General features: G+C 44.9%; 1 protein-coding gene across 3 annotated transcripts in view; it reads right to left on the reverse strand.

The window, feature by feature from the left end:
- The window catches only part of PDE1B (phosphodiesterase 1B), a 126,242-nt gene that overhangs the window by 21,560 nt on the left and 92,129 nt on the right, over window positions 1-12,553 (reverse strand). For all 3 annotated transcript variants that reach the window (XM_033136902.1, XM_033136909.1, XM_033136917.1), the window contains exons 3-4: window positions 2,637-2,750; window positions 27-209 (exon numbers count right to left, since the gene is read on the reverse strand). In XM_033136902.1, the coding sequence (XP_032992793.1) occupies window positions 27-209; window positions 2,637-2,750 (297 nt within the window). The remainder of the gene's footprint in view (window positions 1-26; window positions 210-2,636; window positions 2,751-12,553) is intronic.

Genomic DNA, 12,553 nt, shown 5'->3' on the forward strand with positions numbered 1-12,553 from the left:
ACACACACACAGCACTCCATCCAGACCTCTCAACAAAGATGCCAGCTTGAACAGCATGCACGATGCTGCGGAACTTGGGCTTCTCCTCGGATCGACGTCCCTTGGCGCGGGTCTGCTGCGTGAACGTGGAGGCCAGCCAGTCCCGCACCTCGGAGGGAACTGCATCAGACTTGATCTCCTGGAGTTCATCTTCCGTGTCCAAGATCTGCCTGAAACAGGAAAAATGAACAGTGAGCATTTTAGTGAGAAGGTCTGAGTGCAAAGAGAAGCAGAACTGCAGTTAAAACTGAGAGGGATAATGAGGGAGAGGGAGAAAGGGAAGAGGAAGAAATAATCTGGAAATTAGTCAAATTCTGGCATATAAAATTCTGACTTTTGTAAAAGCTGTGATTACAAGATTCAGTTTCACGGAACGGGCTGCACTTATTTCCTCCTAAATTCTCTAAACTGAGCAGCTTCCAACAGGCTGTAACGGGCTGCTATTCCTTATGCAGAAACAATTGAGGTAGGGAAGAGGATAGGATCAAATTCTCCTGAGCCTCCAGAGACACCCTGCAAACTAGAGGTGCATCTCCAGTAGAGGCGGCTGATACGTCAGTAGCAGAGGACATGCTTGGCATGTAGGCCATGCCAGTTCTAGCCCCCGGCACCAGCAGTGCAGAAGACTAGGAGAGCCACCGCTAGCCAGCACAGGCAGTACAGGAATGGGAGACTGTCTTAGCGCAAAGGAGCTGGAATTCATGTTCTCCTTGGAAACAGGGCTGCAAGTTCAGCACACAGCACCTGTCTTTTAAAAGGCATTGCATATGACTTTTGAAGGAGTGTGTTTGTCAACTTCTTTAACAAAAAATAAACTTTCAGCCTCAAGTTCCTATTTTAGAAGTTTGTTTTTAAAATCTTGAAATTCTAAATTTTCAACCTTGGTCATATTCTGATGGAAATCTTTGTTCATCTCTGCAAATGAAAAAAATACACCTACACATAGAATACTGCCTCTTCTCTGGCTTCATCTTATGCCCTCTCTATACTCTCTGGGAAGTTGCTACAGTTTGCTAAATGTTAAGGTGAGTTTACTCTGGCAAAACATCTACAGTGATTTATTTATTTTTTTAGCAGCAGTGGAGAGAATGAAGCAATTACCGTGGCAATTATATAAATCTTTAACTGCAGGGCTCTTCTCAACCCAAGCTCACCTCTGCATAGTCTTGCTCCTCCTAACTCTATCCAGCACCTTCTGCAAGGTTCCACATCTCAAACTAAGGGGCTCCAGCACAGTTATTCTTCAGCTGCAGCTCTGCAGATGTTGTTGGACTCCAATTTCCATCATCCCCCCCCACCAGCTTAGCCAATGGTCAGGGATGATGGGAGTTGTAGTCTAACAACATCTAGAGACCCATGGTTGAAGAACACTGTTTCTAGTCCTGTGCTACCAGGGCAGAATTCAGGCACAGAAATCTCCGCTGCACTGCAGCATCACCACTGCAGATGGCCAGGGAGGGGATGGTGCCCTGGTGCAGCTTTCAGTCAGTTGGCTCAAGGAACCATTCCACTCCCAAACAGCACTGGCTCTGGCTTCACTCCTTGATCCAAGGGAGCAGGTTGTTCACAGGCTGCCTCCCTGGTTGATTCCTCCCCAGCGGCAGAGCATGTTCTCAAGGCACGCAGGGGGCATGCACACACACTGCAGGAACATGGCGTGGGGTGTGAAGAGTGAATGCAGCCTGCCACACACCAGCCTGCTACAGCCCAGTCCATACCGCCAGAGTGACACCAGCACCAAGCTGCTTTGCGGGGGTGAGGCTAGGATTGTAGGATGCATGGCGTCCTTCTCATGCCTCCCTCCCTGAACCGCTTTGCCCTCACAAAGTGGTGCAGGGCTGGCTCTGGGAGGGTGGTGTGAGTGGTGCCCCCCCCCCCGACAATACATCCCTGTTCCTCCCTGAACCAAATGCCTGCCTTCTTCTTTGCTTGTCCGCTTCCTGCAAACACAGGTGAGCTTAAAAGGGGCGTGGGGCAGCCGTTCAACTAGTAGGTAAATGGCTAGCCTTGGAGCCAGAGTCCTGGACACAACTGCTGAAAGAACAGGGCAGCTGTCCACAAGGTAGCAAAGGCTGCAAGGAGATGGGCAGAATAGGTGGTGCAGCAGTGGAAGGCCTGATCCTGGAAGAGGGCAAGCACTCTGCCTCCTCAAGAGGGCTTCTCTCTGGCTTCGTTGCCATCTTTTATTCATGTAGCCCAGGAGATTAGCTTGGGGGAGATGGCGAGTCCTGTGTCATAGGGGAAGTTTGGGGATAGGCCAAAGGGTTTATAAATGAGTGGGGCCCAAGGATAGTGTGCTCTTTACAGTGGCAATCCCAGAGTCAGTACTAGAGGGAGTCATAACTCTTCCTGGTCCCAGCATGTACTGGAGTCTACAGGGAACTGCCTCAGGGTCAGGCCCCAACACTACTGAATTGCTTCCGACAGCATGCAAAACACTAGCCCCGACACCATCTTGAAAACACCCACCTGAGATTCTGAAACAGTCTCCCTAGACCTGCAGGCTCTGCAGTTTAAGCAGTGGCTAGCTCAGTGCTTGTTTCTGGGTCCTCTCTGAAAAGGGGGTCGGGCAAGACACAAGAGCCCCACAGCCTCACCTGGTCTCATCAATGTAGACAGCTTCCAGCAACGAAGCAGTATATTCCAAGTTCTTCTTCAGCTCCACAAGATTCACTTCTCCCGTCTCCAACTGTTTCACCATGTACCGCAGCCTGGAGTGGGAAATGGAAACACAGGGGAGGTGGAAATGAGTAAGGGGGGAGCAGAACCTTGCAGGGCTCTCTGGGTCATCCATCGAAGGGCAACCCACTCCCATCATTACCTTGTGAGGGACCTACTAGGGAGAAATGGAGCCAATTTCAAAACCATGGCATTGACACCAGTGAAATCGCTCAAATGCTGTGATAATGTGGTAGCTGGATTGGGCACATATGTGTCCAAACCTATTTCCACAAAAAAGAAACTGAAAAATGAATTATGGATCAAAAACAGTCTAATGAGGACTGAGCGTGCTCAGTAGGCATGGAATTCTGAATGACTATTAAGCGGGTGGGGAGAAGAAGACTAGCAGGAGAAGGGATGGAATGGAATGGAGTGACTGGAACCCTGAACAGAATAATGCCACACTGGACCACTCTGTTGCAGTGGCCCACTCATACACACAAAAGCCAGTTTCCTGGCTTCTCTCTGTTGGTTGTGCTTCACCCTGATACAAGGTGCCTACAGGGGAATCTCCTATGCTGAAAGCCTGACAATGGCAAAATGGCATGTTAAGCAATGCACTTCAGGCCATCTGCTCCCTTGATGGGGCACATCACTAGTTAATAACAAGCCATCAAGCCCAGCTGGGTGTGTGGTCCATAATGTTTCATTTCCGGTTAATCAGCCCTATTGTTCCGCTTGAAGGACATTAACGTGAAAACATTGAACACTTCAGGAGAACCAAATGAGTAGAGATCATTACAGCGTGATTATCCTTTTAATGGAATGGTAAAAACCACACACACACACACACACACACACACACACACACACACACACACACGTTGTTTCCTGTGGAGCAAAACTACCTGTTAAGAAAAAAACAGGCCTGCTGCCAAAACTAGCAGTTCCATGCTGAATCATAGAATTGTAGAGTTGGAAGTAACCCCAAGGATCATCTACTGCAGGGATGTCCAACTGGTCGGCCATGATGGCAGGTCAAACGCCTTATGCTAGCGGTCGATCATGCCCCTCACTCTGCCCTTCATTCTCACACGTTGGGTTCCCCACCCCCCAAAATGGGTGGATCACTGCTAGTTGTTTTTTTCAGGGAGTAGATCGCAGTCTCTTGGGAGTTGGACGTCCCTGATCTAGTGCAACCCCCTGCAATGCAGGAATCTCAGCTAAAGCATCCATGACAGGCGGCCATACAACCTCTGCTTAAAAACCTCCAAGGAAGGAAGAAGAAGAGTTTGGATTTGATATCCCGCTTTATCGCTACCCGAAGGAGTCTCAAAGCGGCTAACATTCTCCTTTCCCTTCCTCCCCCACAACAAACACTCTGTGAGGTGAGTGGGGCTGAGAGACTTCAAAGAAGTGTGACTAGCTCAAGGTCACCCAGCAGCTGCATGTGGAGGAGCGGAGACGCGAACCCGGTTCACCAGATTATGAGTCTACCACACTTAACCACTACACCACACTGGTCTACAACCTCCCAAGGGAGATGGTTCCACTGTCAAACAACTCTTACTGCCAGAAAGTTCTTCCTGATGTTGAGTCGGAATCTCCCTTCTTGTAACTTGAAGCCACTGGTTCACATCCTATCCTCTGGAGCAGGAGAAAACAAGTTTTATCCATCTTCCATGCGACAACCCTTGAGATATTTGAAGATGGCTATCGGTAGATCAGTCAGGAGTTCTCTCAGCTCTGAGAGACTCCAGTGCTGACAGGAGTGGGGGTGCCATAACCGCGCTATGGAGCCCCGCAAAAACTTCGGGAGGAGTGTCTCGAAGACCTGGGATCCAGCAGGTACCAGACGCGCCTCCTCTACTCTCAGGTAAGCCCTAGTAAATGCTTTCTGGGATAAGATTTATAACGAACTTAAGAAGGTAATGAAAGTTACCTTTTGTAAGAAACCAGAGGCATTCCTTCTGAGCATAACCAATGAAGAGATACCCAGTCAGGACAGAGTGTTTTTTATGTATGCCACAACAGCAGCTAGAATCTTATTGGCAAGAACATGGAAAGGGGAAGAGATACCAACGGTGGAAGAATGGCAGATGAAGATGATGGAATACATGGAACTCGCAGAACTGACCGCCAGAATCCGGGACCAGAGGGAGGAGACGGTGTCACGAGATTGGAAAAAATTTAAAGACTATTTAGTTAAATCAGCAAAATTGAATATTTGAGCAGAGATAAATAGAGGCTTTAATAGGTTTATGTTAGATAAAACTGGCAAGAGAAAATTTTTGTATGAATGATTTCTTTGTTAAATAGGAGTTAAGATTTGATATTAAGATAAGATTTATAGTTGATTAAGTATATGACCGAGTAAAGTTAAGCATATTGAAAATTTGAGCAAATGTTAATTGAACAAGATATAAAGCTACCTTAAAGATGTATTTGATTTTGAAGACAGTGGAGGGAATGGGGGAAGTCCCCAAATAGAGAAGTTAGAAACAAGGAAAGTACAAAGATAGGTATTGGTCAAGGTATGTATATGTTCTTTTTTCTTTTTATGTTTATTGTTATTGTTATTGTTTTTATTGTTGTTTTTATATTGTTTAATATGCCTTGTGTTGTTGTTGTATTTTGTTTTTCTGTGTTTTATTGGAAAATAATAAAATCTTATAAAAAAAAAAAAAAGTTAGCGGGCAGCCATTGTGACGTCACAATAGAACTGAATACTTGTTACTTTCGCTTCCGACTTGGATACTTTGAAGTACTGCAGAGTCCTAAAACGTTATTTTAAGGTCTTTTCTGACATTTTAGTCTTGCAACAAGTTATCCTGTGTTAAAAGACTCAACTTCTAGCCAACTGATCTTGACTTGTTTGTCTGTTTTAAGAATTTTATTTATAATGAGATAAGAATCCAATGTCTTTGTTCAGTCCAGGTTTCTCCATGGTTTTAAGTTTGGTGATTAGTTGCAATTCAGCCACTTCTCTTTCCAGTCTATTTCTGAAATTCCTTTGTATTAAGACAGCTACTAATCACCAAACTTAAAACCATGGAGAAACCTGGTCTGAACAAAGACATTGGATTCTTATCTCATTATACATGACAAAGCTATCTTTAGCCATCTCACCCCTTGCCTTTCCATGCAAGACCCTATAAAAATTGCAGTCATTAACAGTCGTCAACAGGTTTTCCACACCTATCAGCTGATCCCCCATTCCGACCACTCCCTCACTATATTTAAGGGTCTGGTGACTTCCGTTTCAGTGTATCTGAAGAAGTATGCATGCGCACGAAAGCTCATACCAAGAACAAACTTAGTTGGTCTCTAAGGTGCTACTGGAAGGATTTTTTTATTTTATTTTGTTTTGACTATGGCAGACCAACACGGCTACCTACCTGTAGGAACACAGTGGGTTTTAGTTTATTTCTATTGATGTAGGGGTTATATTCCCTTTTCTTTTGTGGTTTTATGTTTTATTTGTATTTAAATTGTTTTTTAACAATTCATGTCACCCAGAAAATTATGCTATAGGAGGGCATATAGCAGTCATAAATGAATTATATCAAATGTTGGTCCTGCCCAGCGTTGACCCACTGGCAGGGCCGACCCACCCATGAGGTAATGTGAGGTGACTGCCTCAGGTGGCAGGATCCACAGGGGCCACAGATCCCAATGTAGATCTTTCTTCCCCCCTTGTTCCTGGTATATATCTTTCTGGGTGGGGAGGTAGGTGCCATTTTGTGGTCAACCTCAGGTGCCAAAAATGTATTGGGCTGGCCCTGTCCACTGGAATTGATGGAAATGACTAAACTTAGGCCAGTTAATTTCAATGGGTCTACTCTGAGTGGAACTTAGTTGGCAACAACCCCTGGAGACCAGGATTCACAAGTTACTCTCTGGGGGTCTGCAGCTTGATGTAGGAATGCTTGTTTGCCTCCACTTAACATGTTCTGCTTGTACATCACCATCATCAGTGCATCAATAAAAAAATAAAGCCAATATTGCAAAGACATGTTGAAGGGAGCATGGGGAGGAGCTGCAGCTGGGGCTCCCCCCACCACATGGCCTTGGACTTCATAGGTGACCTTGTACAGCTGCCTTTTTTTGTTTTGCTTGTGGATATGTCTCTTTTAACAGCTGTTATTGAGCCTATCTTTCAAAATTAACAGTGCAATCCTATGCACATCTACTCAAGAAAAAGCCCTACTGAAGTCACTGGGGATTTACACCCAGGTGGAGCTGTGGGTTAAACCACAGAGTCTAGGGCTTGCTGATCAGGCGGTTCGAATCCCTGCGATGGGGTGAGCGCCCGTTATCATAGCTGTCAACTTTCCCCTTTTTTAAAAGGGAAATTCCCTTATTCCAAATAGGATTCCTCGCAAGAAAAGGGAAAAGTTGACAGCTATGCCCGTTATTCGGTCCCTGCTCCTGCCCACCTAGCAGTTCGAAAGCACAACAAAGTGCAAGTAGATAAATAGGGACCGCTCCAGCAGGAAGGTAAACGGCGTTTCCGTGCGCTGCTCTGGTTCGCCAGAAGCGGCTTAGTCATGCTGGCCACATGACCCAGAAGCTGTATGCCGGCTCCCTCGGCAGTAAAGTGAGATGAGCACCGCAACCCCAGAGTCGTCCGCGACTGGACCTAACGGTCAGGGGTCCCTTTACCTTTACCTTTAAGAATACATAACACTGGAGCCTATATGTATTGATTCCATATTGACTTCACTTCTAACTATTCAGGCACCAATTCGGTTGTGAAGATCTGAGCTCATATACTGTCATTCTTGAATCCCTTCTTACCTTACTGAGAGAAATTTGATAGAGAGGGCTAGGTTTCGAACGGCTAGTGCCAACAGATACAATCATGGGAATTATCATCATTTATTACTGATTTATTTGCCACCTTTTACAAAGAAGTATCTCAAAGTGAGATTTAATGTAAGAATAGGAATAACAAGAAACAATAAAACCAAATTTAAAAAGAATAATGCCAAAACTTAAAATGCTCATCCTTATATATAGATGTATCCACCACACTAAAGGTGCCGTGGTCTGAACCACTGAGTCTCTTAGGCTTGCCGATCAGGAGGTCAGTGGTTCGAAAGCCCCACGACGGGGTAAGCTCCTGTTGCTGTCTCAGCTCCTGCCAACCTAGCAATTCGAAAGCACACTAGTGCAAGTAGATAAATAGGTACCACTGTGGCAGGAAGGTAAACAGTCTTTCTGTGCGTTCTGGCACTCGTCACAGTCCTCTGTGCACCAGTAGCGGTTTAGACCTGCTTGCCACATGACCTGGAAAGCTGTCTGTGGACAAATCCCGGATCCCTCAGCCTGAAAGCGAGATGAGTGCCGCAACCCCAGAGTCGCCTTTGACTGGACTTAACCATCCAGAGGTCCTTTACCTTTACCTTTTACCTTACAAAATGAATGAACATTTTAAAAGGAGGCCACAGACATAATTAATCATCTTCCAAATTAAGAGTCAAGGGCCTGGGTAAAAAAAGGTATTTGCATAGTGGGGGAGTGGTCTTGGGTTACACCCCTTCTGTGATGTATGTGTGAGGTTTCGGGGGTGGGGCAGGACTCCAAGGGGGAATTTTTTGAAATGTCTTTATAAGTGCTTGCACGCATGGCTCTGGGTTCCTCCCCCGCTCTCCTGTGTGTGGGGAGGTCAACCCTGTTGCAACAGAACAATAAAGATCAAGCTTACTAGCTGATTTGCTTCTAAAAAAAGAAAGAAAAGGTTTTTGCCTGGTGCTTAAAACAGGCAATGATGGCACCAGGCATACCTCCTGGGGAGCGCATTCTACCAGCAGGGACCATCACTGAAAAGGACCCGTCTCATGTCTCCACGTTCTACACCTCCCTTGGAGAAGGACATACAGAACAGGGCCTCAGATGATGAACGTATGGTCTGGGCTAGTTCATGCGGAGAAAACCAGTCCTTAAGGTACAGGGGTCCAGAGCCACATAAGACTTTATAGCTCAAAGCCAGCACTTTGAATTGAGCCCAGAAACAAACTGGTAGCCAGGGCAGAAATGCCAAATATATATATGAGTGTGGTGGAGTCTCCTTCTTTGGAGGTCTTTAAGCAGAGGCTTGACAGCCATCTGTCAGGAATGCTTTGATGGTGTTTCCTGCTTGGCAGGGGGTTGGACTGGATGGCCCTTGTGGTCTCTTCCAACTCTAGGATTCTATGATATAGAATTCAAAGGGGTCACAAGGACACTTTTGCCTAATGTGCAGCTCAAACCCATGACCCTGAGATTAAGAGTCTCATGCTCTCTTTGGTGGTTATATGCTCAGACCAAAAGGGACGCAGGTGGCACTGTGGACTAAACCACAGAGCCTAGGGCATGCTGATCAGAAGGTAGGCGGTTTGAATCCCTGAGACGGGGTGAGCTCCCGTTGCTCAGTCCCAACTCCTGCCCATCTAGCAGTACAAAAGCATGTCAAAGTGCAAGTAGATAAATAGGTACCGCTCCAGTGGGAAGGTAAATAGCGTTTCCGTGCACTGCTCTGGTTCGCCAGAAGCGGCTTAGTCATGCTGGCCACATGACCTGGAAGCTGTACACCGGCTCCCTTGGCCAGTAAAGTGAGATTAGCGCCGCAACCCCAGAGTCATTCGTGACTAGACTTAACTGTCAGGGGTTCTTTACCTTTTTTTAATGCTCCAATCATCTTGCTCTGCTCAGCAATCCATCTGCTGAGCCCCGTGTCAGCTGAGTGAAGGCTGAAGGTTCTGTGAAAAGCAACCTTACAGCTACCAATGCCAATTTGTCATGTTTATCCACCACCCCACACTTTGCGTCACTTGGCTCAACAAAGCCCAAGAAGGGACAGCAGCTATGGCCAAGTAAACCAAAGCTCCCTCCAGCTTCACACCCAGAAGCAAGAGAAAGAGTTCACTGGGCCTGAGCCCAACAACCTGGTTCTCTAGTTCTTCCCATGCATGGCTCACACAGTCCAGTAAGTTGAACATTATGATGCTATGCTTTGCTTTAAAAGTGGGGTGGCCCAGTCACCTGCCTACCAGAAGGCATGGAAAATGTCAGAGGTTTCTTTGCAGTCCCGAAAATCAACCCACACCTTCCTCCTATTGATATGCACAAGTGCAGTGGCTTGAAAGGGCAGGAGGAGACAACCTCCTCAGCTGATGGCACAAAAGCAGCTGCTTTGTGATCTCACAGATAAATCCACCACTTCCTGTTGCTGACATGTGCAAGTACGGTGGCTCAAAAGGACCACAAAAGTTGCCACAAGGGAGCTTGATCCTGCATCTAGGGATGAGTCAGCTCACACACCACATCCTCCACAAATTGGGTCTATTAGAGCCACAATTTTAAGCATTGTGGACTAAAGTCACTTCTGGGGCCCCTCCGGGATGAGGGTCCCTGAAGCTGAAGCTTCATTAGTTTCATGGTAGATCCACCCCTGTGGGAAATTAAGCATTCCTTGACGCAAAAATGTCTTAAATGTTTTAAGTTGTTTTACTTCATTTATCTGTGAAGCCAAAATGGCTTTTGAGCTGATTGCAACTATGAAATCAGCTATAAAATCCATACATCATTACAATAAACAATTCCATCACAGCACCAGAGCATCAAGACACCCTTAAGTAAAATATACAAGGAAAGAAGCCGCAGATTAGCATCCCTGCATTAAGCCATGGCTTGGTTTTGATGTTTTTCTGCAGGACAGATTGGATAAGTATACAGTATCAGCTGTACGTGGTCACTTTGCAAATTGCCCACATTCTCGCCATTATCTTTGGAATTTGTATAAGCATCTTGCTTTATAATTTCCTCTTGAAAAAAAAGAAGAAAAAGAAAGAGTATGGACATTAAGACAGTTTAAAAACAAAACAGTAAGGTCAGAGGTTCTAAATTATGCCACTCAGAGAAGGTAAAGGGCAATCAGTGTATGGGAATGGAGAACTGTACTGACCATTAAAAAAAATCATTATACTTTATTAAATCTCAAGAATATACAGTCATTACAACAAATAATTAAATGCATACACACTGTGAAAATACATATGTATATGTATATGTAACCACACAGAGAAGCTATTCTAGTCATTGGCATTTATGTTATACTTATTCTTCATAAATTCAATTAGAGGATTCCTCTTGTCTTTCAATTATTATCTTGTCTATCTTGTCTCAGTCTAATGAATTCTGTAAATTTATACACCATTTCTACCTTCCAATTTTTTTGCTAACCATTCTTTCACTGTTGGTGGTGACCTACTTTATATTTTATTTTCAGTAACTGGAATAGGTGGACTCAAAACAAGAATAATCAATTGGCCCAAGTTAGTGAACAATAAAAGGTATAGGAAAGCATAATGGATCAGTTTGATTTGCAGGTAATATTATACATGCATCATTTGCTATTCTTCATATGCTTTGGGCTTTATGTGTGTATTTTATCATTTTAATATAAAACAGCCTTGCTTTATCAGCTTAGTTTTCACTGAGTTGGTGAATTAGGATCTGTGCTGAACTGCTTTGAATCAAAGGTGAGTGCTCACATGGCCAAGAAACAGATTTACCACCTAAGATGGCTATCTATCTATCTATCTATCTATCTATATCACTTAAAAGTTATACACCATAAACATAACATTTTAACACATTTTTAAAAAGTTTTTTAAAAGGTTCTTTCGAATCTTGAGACCTCCTTTCTTCCCTCCATGGGTTCCAATTCTAAATTTTATTCCTGCATCTTTTACTGTAATCTATCTGTTATATAAACATAGTATTATGTTACATTACAAGTGTGAATGCATTCCTGCCAATGACTTCAATTGTTTACAGTGATCTCTCAAATATGTTAGAAAGTTATTCCAGTCTTTTTAAAATACTTGGTCTTCCTGATTCTAAGATGGCAATCCTAACCCCATTCACTGAGAGAAAGTCCTGCTGAATTCAACAGGACTCGCTTCTGAGTAGGCATGGTTAGGATTGCAGCCTAGGTAGAATCATAGAACTAAGGTAGCTGGAAGTTGGAAGAGACCCCAGGGGTCATCTAGTCCAACCCCCTGCAATGCATGTAAGAAACAGATCTTGGTCTGTTTGGCACCATGTTTGTATGTTACTGTTGTTTATTAAATAATCTAAGGAGCTCAAGGTGGTGTACATGGTTCTCCTCCCCACTTCCTCCTCCCAGCAACCCTGTGACGTAGTTTAGGCTGAGAAATGGTGACCAGTTCAAGGTTCATGGCTGAGTGGGGATTTGAACCTTGGTCTCTCAGGTCACAGTTCAACACTAACCATTACACCATACTGGCTCTCTTCTCCTTCAATGCAAACCACAGGTTAGCATAGCATGGCAAAGGAAAAAGTAATTTCTGCCTCTCCAGTATTGAGCTAGACTTGCCATTTGTATCCAAGCTGCCTTTTGCATTCTGCAGTGGATGTATGCTCTTCCCCCTCTTAAAGAATCACACAACACCTGCACACCTGTTTAAATCATCTCCCACGCAGATGCAGAATTGCTTCAGGCTCCTTCGAGCTGAAGTCTTTCTTTGCGCGTCTTGTACGCCAACTCTCTCCCACTTCCTCTGCAGCAAAGACCCGGCTTGCATTTCACAAACAGGGGACCAGCTGGGCTTTTATTGCTTTCTTGAAAGGGCAGGTTGGTGCCCCGGCTGGCCAAGGGAATAGCAATTGCGCATAAAGAGCCACTTAGCCAATTCCCAGGCTGGCACTCCAAAGCAGAGAGATCTGTGCTGCAGGCTAGGCTGGGACAACGAATAAGAGTCAAAAGAGAAGGAGAAGACAAAGCCATCTGCTTTCCTCTTGCTTCTCAATGGTCTCATTCCTTGCGGAGGCTAAGGAGTCAGCA

The sequence above is a fragment of the Lacerta agilis genome, chromosome 2, assembly GCF_009819535.1.
Source record: "Lacerta agilis isolate rLacAgi1 chromosome 2, rLacAgi1.pri, whole genome shotgun sequence".
Classification (NCBI taxonomy): domain Eukaryota; kingdom Metazoa; phylum Chordata; class Lepidosauria; order Squamata; family Lacertidae; genus Lacerta; species Lacerta agilis.